The sequence below is a fragment of the Larimichthys crocea genome, chromosome XVIII (assembly GCF_000972845.2).
Source record: "Larimichthys crocea isolate SSNF chromosome XVIII, L_crocea_2.0, whole genome shotgun sequence".
NCBI lineage: Eukaryota > Metazoa > Chordata > Actinopteri > Sciaenidae > Larimichthys > Larimichthys crocea.
The window spans coordinates 19792333-19810906 of NC_040028.1; the positions used below are offsets into that span (position 1 = coordinate 19792333).

At 46.6% G+C, this 18574-nt stretch overlaps 1 protein-coding gene across 2 annotated transcripts in view; it reads left to right on the forward strand.

Annotated features, from left to right (window-relative positions):
* Positions 1–16265, forward strand: part of si:dkey-100n23.5 (cyclic AMP receptor-like protein A) — a 52146-nt gene extending 35881 nt beyond the window's left edge. The window contains exons 10-11 of one of the 2 annotated variants that reach the window (XM_019257412.2): positions 5042–5189; positions 14077–16265. In XM_019257412.2, coding sequence (XP_019112957.2) covers positions 5042–5189; positions 14077–14247 — 319 coding nt within the window. In that variant the 3' untranslated portion in view covers positions 14248–16265. The remainder of the gene's footprint in view (positions 1–5041; positions 5190–14076) is intronic. The other variant, XM_027290983.1, reaches the window with a different exon arrangement.
* The last annotated feature ends 2309 nt before the right edge of the window (positions 16266–18574 follow it).

An 18574-nucleotide genomic window follows, 5' to 3' on the forward strand; every position in this document is an offset into this window, starting at 1 on the left:
TGCTTTTTAGTCTTTTCCCTCCTCTCTCCTCCTCCTCCTCCTTCCTCCATCGCTCTCGGCCTTCGTTCCCCTTCACAGCCTCACTCTTGCACATTCTCACCTCTTTATCGTGTTCTCCTTTCCTCTTCAACTCTCCCTCTCTCCTTCCTGTGCTGTGCTTGTTTCTCCCCCTCCGTCACTCCCCCCCCTCTTTCCTGTCTCTCTCTCTCTCTCTCTCTCTCTCTCGCCTGCACTTTCTTTCTTCCTTTCATTTCGCTCTCCGTCTCTCCCTCGATGGAGGGGAAAGGCTCTTCGCCTCTAATTGCGGCTGTTCCGTTGCCATGGCGCGTGTTGCTCGGCACTGCGAGGTGCTGTGTGCGTGTGTGTGTGTGTGTGTGTGTGTGTGTGTGGCAGGCAGATGATTGCTTGCTGCCAGCTCTCGTTTCCCGGACGCCGATCGCATTTCTTTGCGGCAGCAGGAAAAAAAAATGAGACGCCAGAAATAGCCCCCCTTCACACAGACCCACTCACTCTCACCGCTGCGCTGTCAGAGAAACACACACACACACACACACACACACACACACACACACACTGCATTTCCTCTCGACCTTACATCCTCGATGCATATGACCTGGGTTATACTGTATGTACACACCTCGACGTACGGACGTGCGACGTGTGTGTTTATACATGCACGCATGTGTTTGACTTTCTGCGTGCGCATGTGTGTGTGTGTGTGTGTGTGTGTGTTTCCTGCGTCTCCAAGGAGGTTGTGTGGGGACTTCTGATTTATTTCACCTTTAATGGGAAGTGAAATGAATGTGAGCAGCAGCTGGTCTGGTCCTTGGAGATACAGCGGTAGGCTAACCCAGAAAATAGGCAGCGTCGCTCTGAAATGGTCCTCACTCCGACAAGAGCCAGGACGCGGCACTCCACGCTCCACTGGCCGCACTGTTGGTTTTATTTTAAGCTGCGTTTAGTTGACACCCTTACTTAGACTGACTTACAACAGGTAGGTTCTTGTCACGCGTTGGGTCTCTCTCCAACCTCTGGCCAACCTCGTCTTGCGGTTTCTTTTCCCTGTCACAACTTTTCAGAGGGTGGTTTTGAAGTTTAAATGGAGACAGATTACCAGAAAATAAACCTTGCAACCTCGTGCTGCAAAAGAGGATAAGAGAGGATTATATCCAGATTTGTGGATGAATCTCCATAATCATCTCCTGTGCTTTTCACCTGCAGTCAGTTTTAAGAGGAGTGAGAACCCAACAGATCTTAATGATGTGCTCGCGTAGTTCAACAAAGTAAAAGCACCTCTAACCTGTAATTTAAAGATAAACTAAACGAAGTCATCCAAAGTCATGTCCGGTCAGTTCATACCTCAGACAAGCTCTGATGCGTGGTCTACTCCCATAATGTGTCTGAAAGCACAATAATGTACAAACAACCAATTATTGTCAGCGGTCAGCAGGTTCTTGTTACAGTTGCGCGGGTTAATTCATAACAGAGGAAGCCGAGCCGGCGTCGTTCCACCTCGCTGTTAACGATGTAATCAACTACGAGCGCCCAGTGGTCTATTTCTGAAAGAGAAAATGACTCAAATGTTGGAGAGATTTCAGTCGGGGTGCGGACAAAAGGTTTCCATGCCACTCAAAAGTGTGGACACACCTTCTCAATCAATGGTCATTCTTTATGTTTTTTGTTGCTTTCTGTGTCAGTAGATTAAAGAAACTATGAAGGACCACATATGGAATTAATGTGATGAACAAAAAAATCTCTTCAAAGTTCGAGCGTTGCACACTCTTCTCAGTCAGCTTCATGAGTCTTGAAGGAGTTCCCATATTTGCTGAGCACTTGCCTTCGCTCTGTGGTCCAACTCGTCCCAAACCATCTCAGCTGGGCTTAGGTTGGGTGATTGTGGAGTCCAGGTCATCTGATGCAGCATCCCATCATTCTCCTTCTTGGTTAAATAGTCTGGAGGTGTGTTTGGGGTCATTGTCCTGTTGAAAAACAAATGATGGTCCCACTAAGCACAAAGGTGGGATGCCATGTTGCTTCTATGGTGCTTCTATCACACATCCTCCTCGATGCTTCGCGATGGGAACCACACACGTAGATACCATCTGTTCACCTTCTCTGCATCTCACAAAACCCCCAAATCTGGACTCGTCAGACCAAACTACAGATCTCCACTGGTCTAACGCCCATTTCTTTCCTGTTTCTTTACCCAAGAAGTTCTCCTCCTCTTCTTCTTCTTCTTTTTCTTGGTCTCCCTCAGTCGTGGTTTCTTTGCAGTACTTCAACCACAAAGATCTGGTTCACACAGTCTCCTCTGAGCAGTTTTTGAGATGTGTCTGCTACTTGAACTCTGTGAAGCATTTATGTGGACTGAACTTCTCCTCTGCAGCAGAGATAACTCTCGGTCTTCCTTTCCTTTTTTGTTACTGCACCTGCAAAGTTCTCGATGTTTTCCGGATTAATGATTGATGACCGTCGATTCTCTTTACTCGGTTGAGTAGTTCTTGTCATAATATGGATTACCACAGTAGTCCAATAGGGTTATTTAGTGTATGCCAACGCTATCTCTGAACAACACAACTGACAAACACATAAAAAGGGAAGAAATTCCACTAATTAACGTTTAGCTGGGCACAATTTTTAATTGAAAACCATCCAGGTAACGACCTCATGAAGCTGATTGAGAGAACGCCAAGAGTGTGCGAAGCTGCCATCAAAGTAAAAGGAATCTAAAATTACTGGCACTGTGAATACTTTGGTAAAACTGTGGCAACTTTGGTGATAAATACAAGCATTTGTCCTGCAACCTAAATAATAAGAATTCCACTGCGAGCAAGTGACATTTAACAAGATGTTCTTTTATTTGTTGTTACTAAAGTGAATGTGGTTCATCGTATCGATGTGAGGTCCTATGCACCGTCCATTGTCACGTTATTTTGTGTGATTACGCTAAACCAACAACACTGTGGTGGAAATGATTGGTAGCCTTACGGCCAAATTTCGACCGGGCACTGATGCGATGCGTTCTGTTTGCGCCACGGCTGCCAGAGCTACTCGTGGCCGTTCTAGTCGATGTTTCAAACCTCCAAATCTGAGCAAGTTAACAAAGTCTCCGCTCTGCTTCTGAAACGCTTCTGATGGGTTTTGAAGACTCAGCATCATCGCTGCGACGTGACGGAGACGTGCCCGGAGGGGTTTTGTCTTCAATCTCGAACCACGTTCCTCATAAATTCGTTTATTTCTCAGAGCTTTTTGTCTTAGATTCTGCGTTGATAAATGTGTTAAAAGTTATTTTTTTCCTCTGACCTTCTTTAATCACTATAAACTGTGAGGCTGGGAAAATCCAACACGTCCCATCACAAGATCAAAACCATGAATTTATCTCGTGGACACTATTTTGAGTCAGTCCCACGCCATCCTCGTGACGTAAATACTAGTGAACTCAATACGTGTTAAGCCACAGCTGGGAAAATCTACTGTTGTTTGAGTAACGTGGTTAAAAGATTTAAGATAATAATGAAACCATATCTTTGTGACAGCGCGTCTTACGAAACAGTTATTTTTACTTGCACACGCCTGTGGCTAACTTTACAGTAAGCATCCGCTGTGGTTTTTCAATTTAATGGTATTGGTTCCTCTTTTTTTTTCTTCCCCCCGTGTCGTGTAATGATGTAGTAACAGTGCTCTGTGAAATACCAGTGCAGTAGCACAGATATCTCCACATGCTGTTGGGTATAAGTAGAGATCTGGTAGCTTGGCTGGTCACCAAGACTTTCGGGGATGAGTCTAGTGACGTGACACTGTTGTGAGGCGATTAACACAACGAGAGCACCATTACGAAAGATTTCAATAAGGTCATTAGCTTTTAAAATAATAACCGGAGAGATGAGTGACTCTGCAGGTTGTTTCCCCTCGTATGTTTGCTTTGTGTTTCCTTCCTCTCGCAGGGCATGAGAAGCTCGGGGATGATTCCCCCGCCGACCCCTGAGGTCAACCACCGCGGCCACTTGGGTCGCTCCACGCACCCAACCCGAGGAACACAACACACACACGGGAAAAAAACGCCGTGAGCCGCACACGGTTTGATTCTCTCACTAATAGATCAATAAAAGACATTAGCGGCGGTCTAACCCGACGAGCAGCGCTAATACAGGGTTAATCCAGGGTTAATGGCTGAGCAGCGTCATTCTCAGGGGCAGCCATTAGTTTGCAGCCGCGCCACACACAATATCAGGTTCTCCTTGTAGTCATGCCCAAGGCTCCCAGAGAGATAGTGAGGGAGGCGCAGAGGGAGGGGAATTGAAAAGAAAAGAGGACCGAGGATCACCCTCATGAGTCAAGATGAAAATGAGATATCCAGACAGATGAATGCAAAGAAATGGGAGAGATATCGCAGAAAGAGAGAGAGAGAGAGAGGGTTGGGGAGGAGGCGGTGGCGGCGGCGGCGTGTAGGTGGGGGGGGGGAACGTGCGAGGAATGAAAAAGAGGATGACGGGATGGTGAAATCGTGGTCAGGAGACGCAGGGAACTGAGATGAGAGAGAGGCGGGAGAGAAGAAGGAGAGGAAGGGAGTTGAGCGCTACACTTCTCCCTGTCCTTGTAAAGTGCTGCGTGCTGTCGAAGCGGCAGCCAAGAATGTGTCAGCCCAGCCGTCTCACGCTGCCTAATGGGCTCTTAAACGCTGATATAAAGCTCGCTCGCTCTTTCACCCTCCCCCCTTTTCCCCTCTCTCTCTCTCTCTCTCTCTCTCACTCGTCCTCTCTTTTTCTGCCTCGCGCCGCTCGCTCTCATTACCTCTCGTTCTCACCCTGTCCCTCACTCTGTCACTCACTTGTCCTCTCCTTCTTTCTGTTGCTCTGTCTATCAACCGCTCGCTCTCCGTCTTTCCCTTTTTTTTTTCAACCCGCCCCCCCGCCTCCTCGTTGCTGACTTCTCCTTCGATTACTCACCCCTGAAGCTCTCTTGCAGGTTGTCTCTTTATTTACAACTTTTTTTTATGGATGAACTCAACACTTCTCTCTCTCTCTCTCTCTCTTCCCAACAGGCTCCATAATGCCTTCTACCCACAGGATCCATCCTTCCCTCTCACCCTGTTGCACGTCCTGTCAGCACCGCTCCACGGCTTGGCCAATGCATTCGTCTTCGGCCTGGATAGAGATTGGTGGAGCCTCCTGAGCCCAACCGGCATGCAGGTAACTGCACACGCGTCACAAGATCATCGCATAAAAGTGCTCAGAGGAGTTGCTACGCGAACATCTGTACCAACGTTGATGGTAATCCATCTAATGACTGTTGAGACACGATGCTTCACCCTCTGGTCCCCATGCATCGGTATAAAATGTCATAATAGTTCAGAGTTAACATGTCAACCTCTTTATGCCGCATTCAGGATCAGCGTTATCGGATGGGGTGTGAGGTTGTGTCTATTTGTGCTGAACGTAACCGCTGTGAAACAATCAGAGAAAAACTAACAACGTTTTATCGAGGCCGGCGCTCGACCAACCATCTCTCAAACCATCGGATCTTTGTGTCTCTATCTTGCAGCATAAATTTCAGTCTCTCAGATGTAGAAGCTGGTTCATGAAACAAACAAAGCCAGAACACGACAGGTAGAGTATCAGAGTTTAGAGTTTGGGCTGCATTTTTTTTTTCCAAAAGCTGGATCCGACTCAACTTCTCCGCCGCAGGTCGCTGCATTGCAGCCAGAACAAACTACCGCCACTCAAGTGAATGGAAATTCCTGCGTTTTCCCCGCAGGGTCCAATCCTGTCTGAATGCGGCCCCAGGACGCTGCAGGGAAACCCGCTGAATCAAAATCATTAGGAACTAATTCTCTGGAGACGTGAATGTCATTCGATCTCATAGCAATCCATTTGATAGTTTTTCAGTGATAGACTGACTGACTGACCAACATCGGCACCGTAGAGACCCACAACAAATACTTTACCAGACACATGCAGACAGCTGTGATGCAGATTCTTTGTCTGAGAGGGGCTTTATAAACCTCACGGGTGGCTGAAGCATATCCGAGCATGCTTTGGATGAAAGGCCTATTACTGAATGACTGAATGATGTTTTATGCCGTGGCCGGAGGCATCGTGTTTTCAGGTTGTCTGTCCATCCATCCATTCTCTTGAATGCGATATTTCAGGGACACCTTGAGGGACTTTAACTGCTTAGATTTTGGTGGTCAGATGTCAAGGTCACTTAACGATACTCAAGAATTCATACAGTAATTACCGTATGCTAATTACGATAAATATATCGGAGTAGAGCTGCTGCTCCTGAGTGTCGAAAGGAGCTAGCTGAGGTGGTTCTTGCATCTGATTAGGATGCACCCCCTGGACGCCTTTCTGAGAGGAGACCCCGGGGCAGACCTAGAACTCACTGAAGGGTCTACATGGCCCATCTAGCCTGGGAACGCCTCAGGATCCTCCAGGAGGAGCTGGAATATGTTGCTGGGGTGAAGGACGTCTGGAGCGCCTTGCTAAACCTGCTGCCACCACGACCCGACCCCAGAAAAGAGGAAGAAAATGACTGTCACAAATCAAATAATTGCCTCAAGGTGCTTCACAACCTGCACGGCAAACGACACCCTCCGTCCTCAGACCCTCGACTTGTATTCGAAACATTTCGATTGACAAAATGGAAGAAACCTCAAGAGGACACATGCACGATAGATGTCGTTGCACCATGTAACGAAGCTCCAAAATGAGTCTCTAAGTGAAGACAGCATGTTTCTCCGTCGCTACAACTACCCACAAATTAACAGAACTTCCATTTAGCCAACATACAAGTTTCACTACATGTGTTACGAGTCTGAACAGACATGCATGTAAACTGCAACTCCACTTGGTCGGAGGTGGCGTTCAGCGTGAGGTGATGATTGTAGTTTTTTTACTTTCTTGTTATGTTGTAGAATATGTGGCTGTGCTCGTGTGAGGACGGTTGTCGGTTGTAGGAATATATTTGGAGACAAATGTTTTACAAGCACTCAGCTCTCTGCAATCGTCTAAATCATTTTTTATTTGCAGGTTTTCCCTTTCTGCAATTTTCTAAATCTATTTTGTCAAAACTGTTTTGGGGGGGAACTGGTGTTGTGCTAAATTTGATCATTCTCTCTTTTATGCTCTATAAGCCTCTATAAATTATGTCTGTCTGCAACCAGGTGGACAATTATGGACTTGCAGATATTGCAGATATTGAGATTGGCTCCTGGGACAGGTTTAATGTGACAAAACGATAAAGAAACAGACAAAAAAGATCGGCGTGTTCTCGGTGGATCAATTCTTACTTACAGCCAATTTCCACCCGCGGCTGCCGGAGCTAATCGTGGCTGTTCTAGGTGCATTTGTTGGGGACTACTTTCGGTTGTGGAGTAATACACATTTTGACTTCAGCCAGGATGATGATCGACTCAGAATGCAATGGTTGTGCTTACTGTGAAGAAGAAGAAACTCGTCAGCCAGTAAGACAGTGTCACGACTAAACTCTTCATATTCCGTGTGTGCCGTGGCCGGCAGAGCTAATCACGGCCATTGTTGGCAGTGTTTCAAACCCCCACCAGAAGCGCCGCGGTCCATTTCAGATGCGTCCCAGAAGCGTGGTCTCTCCGAATAAACACGGCTGTCCTATTTTTGACAGAGCGTGAGCATCCCGGTACAATCAGCACAGAGCAGCTCGAGCTGAGCCGGCCAACTTTCAAACATCTGATCGTAAAAACAGCCTATAGGGAAACAATTTTACTACATAAGCACATAAACCGAGGAGAAATCACCAAATCTGAGCAAGTTGGCAAAGTCTGCCGGGCAAAACGCGTCGGAAATTCTCCTGGTGAGGTTTGAAGCCGCGTGGAGGTGACGGAGACGTTACACAACATGACTCTTGTGTATTCATTCCACTTAAACCAAATGATCTCTGTCGTTATCAAGAAACTGCAACATCAACATCAACAGCGCTCTGACCGCAATTAACAGAAATGCTAAGGCCGCATTGTTCCTATTTATTTGTCTAATAAGTGCAGCTGGAGAATACAGTCACGTAGTGAAGAGGTGCTGTATCACAGTGCAGAGATTTAATTTTGAAAACCATCAATCTGAGCGCCTGGTAGCAGTTTGTTGAGTCACCGAGATTGATTAACAACCTCGTGAAGCTCTCAGCAGAACACAGTTTTGTGCCAAGCGGAGTCTGGTTGACAATGTACGGCAAACGCTGATGGAAACAATTTTGTGATGTGGGAGCCAGATTTTAAAGGAGGTCAATGCAACAATGCCAAAAAAAAATCTGATGTCAGTGTTGTTGGTTTTCTTTCCTAAATTGAAATTAAATTTTGGACTGTTGGTCAAACCATTTAAATTCGTTAACTCTGTCTAATGGATCAGTTAAAAACTACTAATGCCTTGACCTGTTTTTAGGCTCCTTCCTCGTAAGAGAGGATGTAATTAGACTACGTAACTTCCCAGGTTTGAGTGAAACCATCTGTAAAAGAGGAAACTTTATGTTTGATCTTTAACAAATTGAGCTTTTAGTGCCGTTTTTACAGTTTTTACAACCACGTTTCCAAAAATGCTGATTGTTTTTGGCGGCATATTTCAAAAAATGTCTGTTCATCACCTCTTTGCTGACTCTTACTTGATGCTCCACAGTTCGGGGTCTCCTCTTTGTCGAACTTGGACTGCAGGCAGGTCAGTTTAGCACCCAGACTCTTGGACTACGGAGCCATGCTGTTGGATTAAGTGCAGAATGCGGTTTGACATCGTCTGAAATAAACAAGGCTGTCTCTGAAAAAGACGTAGTCTGCTTGGCGGCGTTGGTTGCTCCAAAAATCTATATATCGTTCAGCATTAATTGATCCTTCACAAATGTGCAGGTTACTCATCACGCCATGTGCACTAATGCACGCTCGTACCGTCACGGATGCTGGCTTTTGAGCTGATAACAAACCGGATGGTCTCACAGCGTCCGTGATTTAAAATTAAAGGTTTAAAATTTTGACTCCTCAGACCTCAGGACGGTTTTCCACTTCATCTCAGTTCATCGTAAACGATTCTGGGTCGTTTCTGTATCTGGTTTAAACCCAGTTTCGTCTTTGCACGGTCGAGTCTCGGCTGTTATTAGTGGGTGCAGCGATGAACGTTGTTCAAGGTTTCAGCCCGTGCAGTGACGTCCTCGTCCCATGCGTTCAGAGATTTCTGTCCGTAAGGATATCATGAACTGTAAAATCCACAGATTCTTCTTTGCTGTCGTCATTCACAGGATGACTCAGCTTCTCTGTTATGCAAACCTGTTACCAGTTCACCTCGTTATCTGTGAGGTGTTCCACCAACTTTTGCAATCTTTAGTTACCGTTGTCCCGACTTTTTCCAAACATGTTCAAACTAATTCGAATGGGGCGTATCGTTTTATAAATACGGTAAAATCTTAGTTTCCTTTGATGATTTGATGATCTTTGTGCTTCGTGTTATCGATGAAATAACCTTTTTGTTTTTGTTTTTTGGAGACGGGGTCGCACATTTGAACTGCAAACCTCGTCGGTCGCATTCCAATAAACGCCACGATCAATACAGTTCTCCGCAGATTTGTCTCAATCTACAAACATTGACAGTGTGTGCGGGTATGAGTCAGAGCTGATATTGAACCACGAAGACTAAAAAAAAAAATCTCTACGGTCTTCACACACACACACACGTATATTGTCACCTACTCGATATCACCATACACGCTGATAACGGGTCATGAGCGCCGCGTGGAAGAGTGGAATGTGTGGTATGACCTTCAACCCAAATATCAATGTTTCACCGTGGTGAGTCGGGAGAAAGAGAGAGACAGAGAGAGAGAGAGAGAGAGAGAGAGAGAGGGAGGGGAGGGGAGGGTTTGGAAATCGCAGATAAAAACGCTGTTTGTGCGTCGGAGAGACGGAGAGAAGAGGTGAGACGGGAGACGAGCGAAACGGAGAGACAGGCGGCGTGTGTGTTCATGCTCTATCGTGACTAACAGCCGGTTGTTATTCATCTTGGCATGCGACTCCCAGCAGCCCCCACACATCAGGTGTGAGATTGGCGCGGGGGGAGGAGGAGGAGGAGGAGGGTTGTAGGGGAGAGAAGGAGGAGGTGGAGGTGGTGGTGGTGGTGGTGGAGGGGGATTGTAACAGCGTCAAAACGTTCCTCCCTCAACGCAACAAATCCTTTGTACCAGTCGCCCCCACCACCACCACCACCACCCTAACTCTGCCTCCTCTGGCTCACTCGCTGGCTCTCGCTCTCGCTGTCTCTGCGATGCATTTAAAGTGACTGGCTCAGACGTTTTCAAGTCTGTCTTGATGCGCCGCGCGTACACCGCGCGTGCATCCAAAGAGTTGTCGTCCCTTCTCATCATACTTGTCATTAAGGGATCCGCTCAGTGTAGGAAGATAAAGTCTGCGGTGCCTGATCGCGTCGAGTCGGAGGAGGGAAAAAAAAATCAATTTACATAATCAGGATCCTTATTTTCTACGAGTTAATAACAGAGGTGCGTTTCTCCTCGCTGTATTGCTGTAATGTAACAGGCGTAACGCAATACACAGCAGCCATTTTGACATGAAATGGTAGAGTAGATATCGGCAAAGATTGGCCGAATGATGTCTGGTTGCTCAAACAAGCCATCTGTAACGACACTCGCCTGTCAATCAAAGCGTCCACGCTCTTAATCCTGCATAACTTTAAGCCTTAATATAATGTGAACAGGTGAGTTGTATATAAATTCACCCTCAGTACAGTTGTCATGAACGGGGAAATTAGCTACAGAGACCAAAACTGTTTTTTGTACCAGGCTGTAAACATGTTTATTTCTGCTGTGAAACATGGGGACTTATGGAGACTGACTCACTTCTGGAGCCAGCCTCAAGTGGACGTTTGAGGAACTGCACTTCACAGCCGCAGAGGTCGCTGCTTGGCCACCATGCACCACAGCAGCACCCTGACTCTGTTTGACCTAAACTCAGTATCGTCGGTAACACCTGTGTTTACTGTTTCATGGACTTAATGACTTAATAACTAGTTTTGCAAGACAAATGTGAAGTATATAACCGACATGCACTGCACCTGGTGTCAGACGTTGTCAGACCCCTGGTCTAGTCTACGGATGTTACCTGATGTGGTCTGTTTTCGAGATTTGAATCACTGGCGACAGCGCCGTGTTAAGTGATTCAAACAGGTCCCAACAACTGTTCACTGCCGTCGTAGAAACAGTCGACCACTCCGACTTTTGTTGACGGGATTAAAAATTGCAAAAATGGCGACGAGAACAACAAGGTGGAAGCCAGCGGTGGTGACTTTCATTATTCTTATTGAGGCAGACTTCATACTCCCACACACGTTTCTCTGCTCTGTCAGACGCTGACCTTCTTTAAGACAAGTTGGCTGTTTCATACCGCGATTCAGCCGACTACAAACATGAGTGAAATGTGTGGGGAGAGCCTAAAAATTGTTTTTATCAAATCGTGATACCAAAAATCAAAAGTTTCCGTCCTCTTCTGGACCCGCTGCATGTGTACAAAGACTTTTATAAGCGTGTCGCTGTCTGATCTGCTGATTTCTGTCAGTAAACGCTCCGCCGTCTGCCTCGTATCTCTTGCTTTATCTGGTCGTAGTTCCCCCTCTCCCTCTCTCTCTCTTCCATCTCTTCGCCTATCTGTATCTCTCTGTACTGTATGTGTCTGTTCCCTGTTACAGCATCTCTGGAATTTATCTCTCTTGCATTATTTCTGCCGTCCTCCTTTGTGCAGCATCTCACTCCCACCTGTGTAACCCTCCCTCTCGCTGCCTCTTTCCGCCCCTCTTCCACTCTTTCCTTCCCTGATATTGATCTGCATTCGAGCCATACAGCTGAACCGCCTGTGGCTCTGCAATGAGCTCACCTCTCCCTCACTTTTTTTTTTTGTGTGCATGCAGGAATAGCTGCTCCCAAACCCCCTTATGTCTCAGCATCGCTATGAACTGCTTCCACACTAAAACCAGCTCATTTTTCCCCGTTTCTGTCGTCCGACGCCTGAATGAGCGTGAAACGGTGACTCGATCAAAGCGGGTACATGTTACCGTAACCAGGCGGACGGCTGCACCTTCACTGCTGCACTGAGATGTCAGTCAAATAACCGCTTCATGATCATTGTCTCTCAACCACCGCTCACTCTCTCTCAAAACATCGGACACAAACACATACATTAAACTTCTTCGTGTCTGGATTTTGCAGCGTAATTTGCGAGTCAGACTCAGATTTAGAAGCTGCTTCATGAAATAAACAAAGTCAGAACACGACGGGTAGAGTCTCAGAGTTTAGACAGTCTCAGAGTTTGAGAGACATTTCAAGCTGACTGTGGAGGTTTGATCGTGCAGCGTAACAACAGGTTGTATTTCTCCAAAAGTTGAATCGAGCTCAACTTGTCCACTGCGTTTTTCTCTCTGCGGCCTGCATCAGCGCTGGCAAAACCATCAATCCAGGGCTTTAGGCCTCATTTAGACACAGGTTTTTTTTTTATTCCAGTCGGGGTAGGAGGGTTGCGAAAGAACACTGCTAACTGCAGCACAGAAGTTGAACCAGATCCAACTTTTGGAAAAATGCAGCCTGACGTCACGCTGCAGCCGCTAAAATCAAAGACACTCGGACCGGTCAAACCTCCACAGTCAGCCTGAAATGTCTCTGAGACTGAGTGAGAGTGAGCAGTGGTTGAGCGACATAGACCGCCAATGAGAATGAGGGAGCGCCGGTATCAAAAACAATCTGTGAATCAGCGAAATAAAAAGTTTACGTCCTTATTGTTTCAGAACGGTTATGTTAGGCACAAATAAACATGCACAAAGCAGAAGTTTGCCTGATTTATGTAGAGCAGGGGCCTCCAAACTACGGCCCCCGGGCCACATCCGGCCCACCTAAACAAGTGGAGTGGCCGACTTAACGATCCCAAACAATCCCTCTAAACATGGCCTAAATTGCATTTTCCTATTATAAAATATCCACACTTAATGATTAAGCTTGGCATTCTAATTAAAATCTACCTTATTTACGAACTATTTACAGTACCAGCTAATTTTCATCTCCTCGCACAATGGTATATTCCGACGTGACTTTGCTCGTGATCAACTTCCGCGCAGGCTGCCCGGGGGATTCAACTCGGCGGGTCAGGGGCGGCCGCACGGTGCGGGAGGATCCCCTCGTGGGACCTCTCCCCGGTGCTGGCTGGCTAGTTGCATTTCCTCCATGACGGTGCGCCGCGACCGGCTCTGGGTCGGCTTGGAAAGGCTCGGGGGCAAAGGTGGCTCACGGCTCCGGCCGCGAGCTTTACAGCGCCCTCCTGCACGGACCTCCTGACTTCCCCGGGGCCGTGGACTTAGTGCTCGCTGTGCCCTCTCCGCGACTGTCGAATCGCAATTTATCGCAACTTTCACTTCCTCCCGCAACAAAATCGCAACAATTTTTTTGAAATTCTCCTTCAACATCAGGCATTTTAGGCCGCAACTATTTCAAAAAAGGCCGTGAAATCCTGGTGGGACTGATATCATTTCATTACTGAAAGGCAAGTTGATGTGGCCCGCACCGAAAAAAGTTTGGGGACCCCGGATGTAGATGCAACATTGTTCACGGTCCACATTTTCAGACACTCGTTGGTTGACGGACTTAGAGTAGCAGACCGAGGCTTGTGAGTTTGTGTCTTTTTCCACTATACTGGTGCACGACAGCGTAGCTCACGTTGGGCCGATGTGTTCCGACTCATTTTTCTTATTCAAGTCCCATTAGTTCTTGAAAGTTCGGGATGCCATCTGAACATGACGATCGGCCCTTTTATTCATTCATTCAGTACGAAGTACTTTTATGCAGTTTAGTGGAGTAGAAAATGAAAACGACTGCGCCCGAGGGAATCAAACAAACACTGGTTGTATCAAGGTTGTCACTCTCCGGGTCTTAGATCTTGGTGGGCTGAACCGATGCACACAATGAACGGCAGCTTGTCTCACCTCCATTTTCACATTCATCAGGACTGTCTTTGAGCCAGCGTAGTGCGAACGGAGGCTTAATTTCAAACTCTGTGTGTGTGTGTGTGTGTTTTAGCTGGCTCTGCAGTCGCGGCTGTGTGACAGGACCCGGATCGGAGAGTACCACCCCGGGGCGGTGCGCTACACACAGGCTGACCTGGTCGACCTCAGCGATGACGACGACGACGACGACACCAACGTGCTCTTCTACTCTCCTGACATGACCCTGAAAGACAGAGGGCCCTGAGAGAGAGAGAGACAGAGGGACAGACAGACAGACAGAGAGGAGGGAGAGAGAGACACAAAGAGCTGGAGGAAAAGGAGAAGGAAGGAGGGTCGCAGCCAGGGAGAAATGCAGCGGATTAGAAACCGAGGAACAAGAGGTAGGGAGGGGAATGGAAGGGAAGATTGGGGGGACAGTCAGGCAGATAGAAGCCGGAGATGAGCTGTCAGGTTCCATTATTAATCCCCATCCTTTACTATTTAATATCCTAAAGTCACACACACACACTCACACACACACACACATATTGAACAGAGCTGCAGCTCCCTGCCATACTGCCATATGAGGAAGGAGGGAAGAAAGGAGCGGATCTTTAAAGATCCTCCTAATGTTAAAGGCATCTGCTGCATCCCAAAGGTCTTAAAACGATTTCCCTCTCTGCGCCGCCGCCTTCCTTCTTGATTCCTGCAGTCTGCGGTGTTTTTTTTTTTTTTTTGGCATACCACAAAAAATAAATAAATGAAAAAGGAGAATATAAAAAAAATAAATAAAAAAAAAACAAAGTGCAGCTGAAAGGCAATCATAACAGGGTGTTAGTTTAGCATTTGCAGCAATTACCTTTTCACTTCTCTGCAGGGGATGAGGTGAAAAGCGGGCCTTTTCTTTTTTTTTTTTTTTTTTTTTGCAAAAGCACCCCGTGTGTTTGACGTGAAAACATCTCCATCCGTGCCGAGATTGATCTGGGTACTGAACAATTTTCTCTCTGAAAGGCGGGAGGAGGTGAGTCCCTCCTTCGTCAGACAGTATTACTCTTTACAGTTTTTGCACCTTTTTTAAAAAGGTTGTTTTTGTATTTTTATGCAATACTATTGTTTATTTTACTGTATTTATATCAGATCATTGTACTACTGTATATATTTAAGTGTATAACTCTATTTTTGTACGTGCCTCGGACTGGAAAACTGCTTCCAAACATGCTGCTCGCTCTCTCACGTGACAGTCGAGCCCAACCTCGATTCAATTCGCATACGATGCCTTATGATGTAAAAAAAAAAAAATGTTGTTTTCAGTCAAACATCACTCCCACACACACACACACACACACACACTTTCTCTAAGGTGCCTGTCAAAACAGGTCGGGGAAAAAAAGATGACACATAACACGGCACCCACGGCAACAGCCTCTGATGGTTCATCATCTCATGGCCGTCGTGGCTGGCGTTGGAAGGGGACTTGGCTGAGGTGTGATTGGCAGGATAATAGAGTCGCTTTATATTCAACCCTCAGCCCCCTGTTTTTGGTTTTCCTCCCCTCCACCCATATTTAGGCGGCTTCATCACTGTCGGTGCGAGCCGCCGGCTGTCAGCCAGTTGAACTAATGAACCGAAGCTTGACCCTTGTTACCCTTGGAGTTGTTGAACTTTTCTGCTGGGCGTCAATGACACCACGGTGCAACTTTAGTTTGTCGTTCTCACAGTGAGCCCCATCACCACCACTGTATCACACACACACACTCACACACACTTGCACTGTGCCCCTACCCTTCTTTTGGCACTGGTGCTGGTTTGACTTGACTGTGCACTCCATCAAATAAATGAGCAGGAGAGACATTTCATAACAAAGCTGAGACTGGGCGTGTTTATTTCATTTTCACATTGATGCAATCCCTCATGCCTCCTGTAAAGTGTGTGTGTGTGTGTGTGTGTGCGTGCGTTTAGACCTGGGCTGCTTAAATAATGGATATTAATTATTGGTCGGACCCTGCTGGCCCCTGCCGTGTCTCCAAATCTGGTTAACTGGATTTTGATTAATGAAATGCGCGCTGGCATGTCCTCCAGAAAAGAACCAGACCTCCACACAGGCTCTCCCACAGACGTTTGAAACGCACCTCCTCCATATGAAGAGCCCGGGAAATAAGCGAATCTCCCTGTCACGCAAGAAGAATTATTATTCTCCCCTCATATCGTCGCATGCGCCGTAATTGGATACAATTTAACACCCGCGGCCCACGGGCATGTCGGCAGGCGCACTGCCTACTATTAGCTCGCCTCGCCTCGCCACCCTATCATTTGTCAGATCTGTGTTTGTGTGCTCCTGGTGCCTCTCTCCCTCTCTCTCTCTCTCGCGCTCTGTGTGTGTGTTTGCGCCTTTGCGCACGTGCACGTGGCTCGAGAAACCGGAGCCATTGTTGGAGTCCGGCCATGACCTAGCTGTGACGCACGGAAACGGAGAGAGGGGGAGAGAGAGAGAGAGAGAGAGAGAGAGAGGCGACAACAACAGCAGCCGCCCAGACGCTGAAAAACAAGCGGGAGCTCCGTCATCGAGGCAGGCCTGAGAGCTGTTTGTCTCTCCTCTTGCGCAGCTTCCACCGGGAGCGTCGTGTGCTGTTTATTAGAAGCCCCGGCAGTGTTTACCGTGCAGGCGCGGATGTGGTGGAGGGCAGAGCACCCACCCCCCTCCTCCTAAACTCAGCTCACCCGCTGCTTTGCACTAAATATAAGGCTGGAGAAGGTTAATGGGGGGAGATTGCATGAGTGATGTCTTAAAAGTATAAATAATTGACTCCAAATTGTTGTGTAGCCCTTTGCATCAAATGTTTTAATTAGCTGGATCTGCCGCAGGCTGTTGGTGTTGAGCTGGAGCTTCACAGGCCGGTGATTCATGAGTGGAAGCGTCACTCACACAGGAGCGGCATTTCCACGGTTAAACCTCTGAACACGTTTGTCTCCTCTGAAGGTTTCCATTTATTCCAGAATACAGTGAAACATTGTCATAAACCTTTATATCATACAGCAAACAATGCCACTGCTGTGTGTCTTCCTTTGATGGAAAGAAAACTGTATTTATGCAGTAAAATATGAAATAAAACGGCAACTTTAAATGTGAAATTAATGCAATATTAGAAGAAGCTATACCGTATTTATTACGGTAAAATTCCTGCGACCACAGCTCAAAGCAACGTTTTGTTTTCACCGTAACACACCCTTGTGTTTCATGGCAAAACCTTAAAACACCAACTGTAAAATCAACAGCACTAATATCCTTTTACCGTAATGTTATGCTGTATTTTTACGGCACTGTATTCTGGCAGCTTTTTAAAAACGACAGTTCTTTCCATAAGGACAAATGTTCTGGCTCCAGAAGCTCCATGTTCACGATGTCTCTCAGTTTTAGGTTCCTGTATATCGGAGGTTCCTGTGTCAGACAACAGGGACTCTCCCACACAGGTCACTCCTGGCATTGATGAGCAGGTAAATCCAACAAACTCACCCATTCCATGAACATAGTCATGAAAATAATATAAATACGTTGTGACCTAAAGTCTGTGTTTCTGACCCTGACCTTTTGCCCAGAGCAGAGTTGAACAAAGCTCCTCATGACCAGCACGTTGAGGAATCGTATATATATAAAAACAAGCATGTCACAAATAGATTAATTACCTCGGTGATAATGCCGTGGTTTCCAAAGACCTTTAAGGGCCTGCGAGGTGAAGTAATCTAATTGGTTTCAAGGCTATCGCACTAACCCGATGAAATGAGGAAAAATAAATCATTTGGATTTTTTTTTTCTTGGACGCCTCCAAATGTGAGTTTGTGATGTGTGGAAATGTTACACGTTAAAAATCTAAAACGAGACCAATTTGACCATTTACATAAATGTTTGGATCCAAATGTCACTTCATGTTGGCCCCCTTACAGATTTACCCTACACTCTCAGAAAAACGGGTTCTTGGTGAGCACATTGAGAACCTTTTTGTCCCTAAAGAACACGAGTAGTTACGGCCTGCAACCACCTTTGGGTGAAGGGTGGTGGCCTTATCTCGAGCTGGTGTAGAAACTCACCGGGAAATGACGCCAATGTGCCAAAAACTGCCGTTCCTCAAACGTCCACTTGAGGCTGACTCCAGAAGTGAGTCAGTCTTCATAAGTCCCCATGTTTAAATGTCACAGTTCTATATAAATTCACAAATTAGCTACAGAGACCAAAACTGTTTTTGTACCAGGCTGTAAACATGTTTATTTCTGCTGTGAAGTTGGACATTTGGACATGGGGACTTATGGAGACTGACTCACTTCTGGAGCCAGCCTCAAGTGGACGTTAGAGGAACTGCAGCTTTTGGCTCTTCCTGTGTTGGCTTCACTTCACAGCCATGGAGGTTGCAGCTTGGTATCAAGTTGCTAATTGGACTGCAGAGGAGGTGTTGGCTGGATATCCACCGTCTGCATCCCGTAAGCCCAGAAACATTGGCCGTTGGTCCCCAGAGGCTAAACCGCATAAGACATGCCATTGAATGGATGTCCAATTCAAATTATAATATATATATTTCCTTGAATTAACTCAAATACTGAGA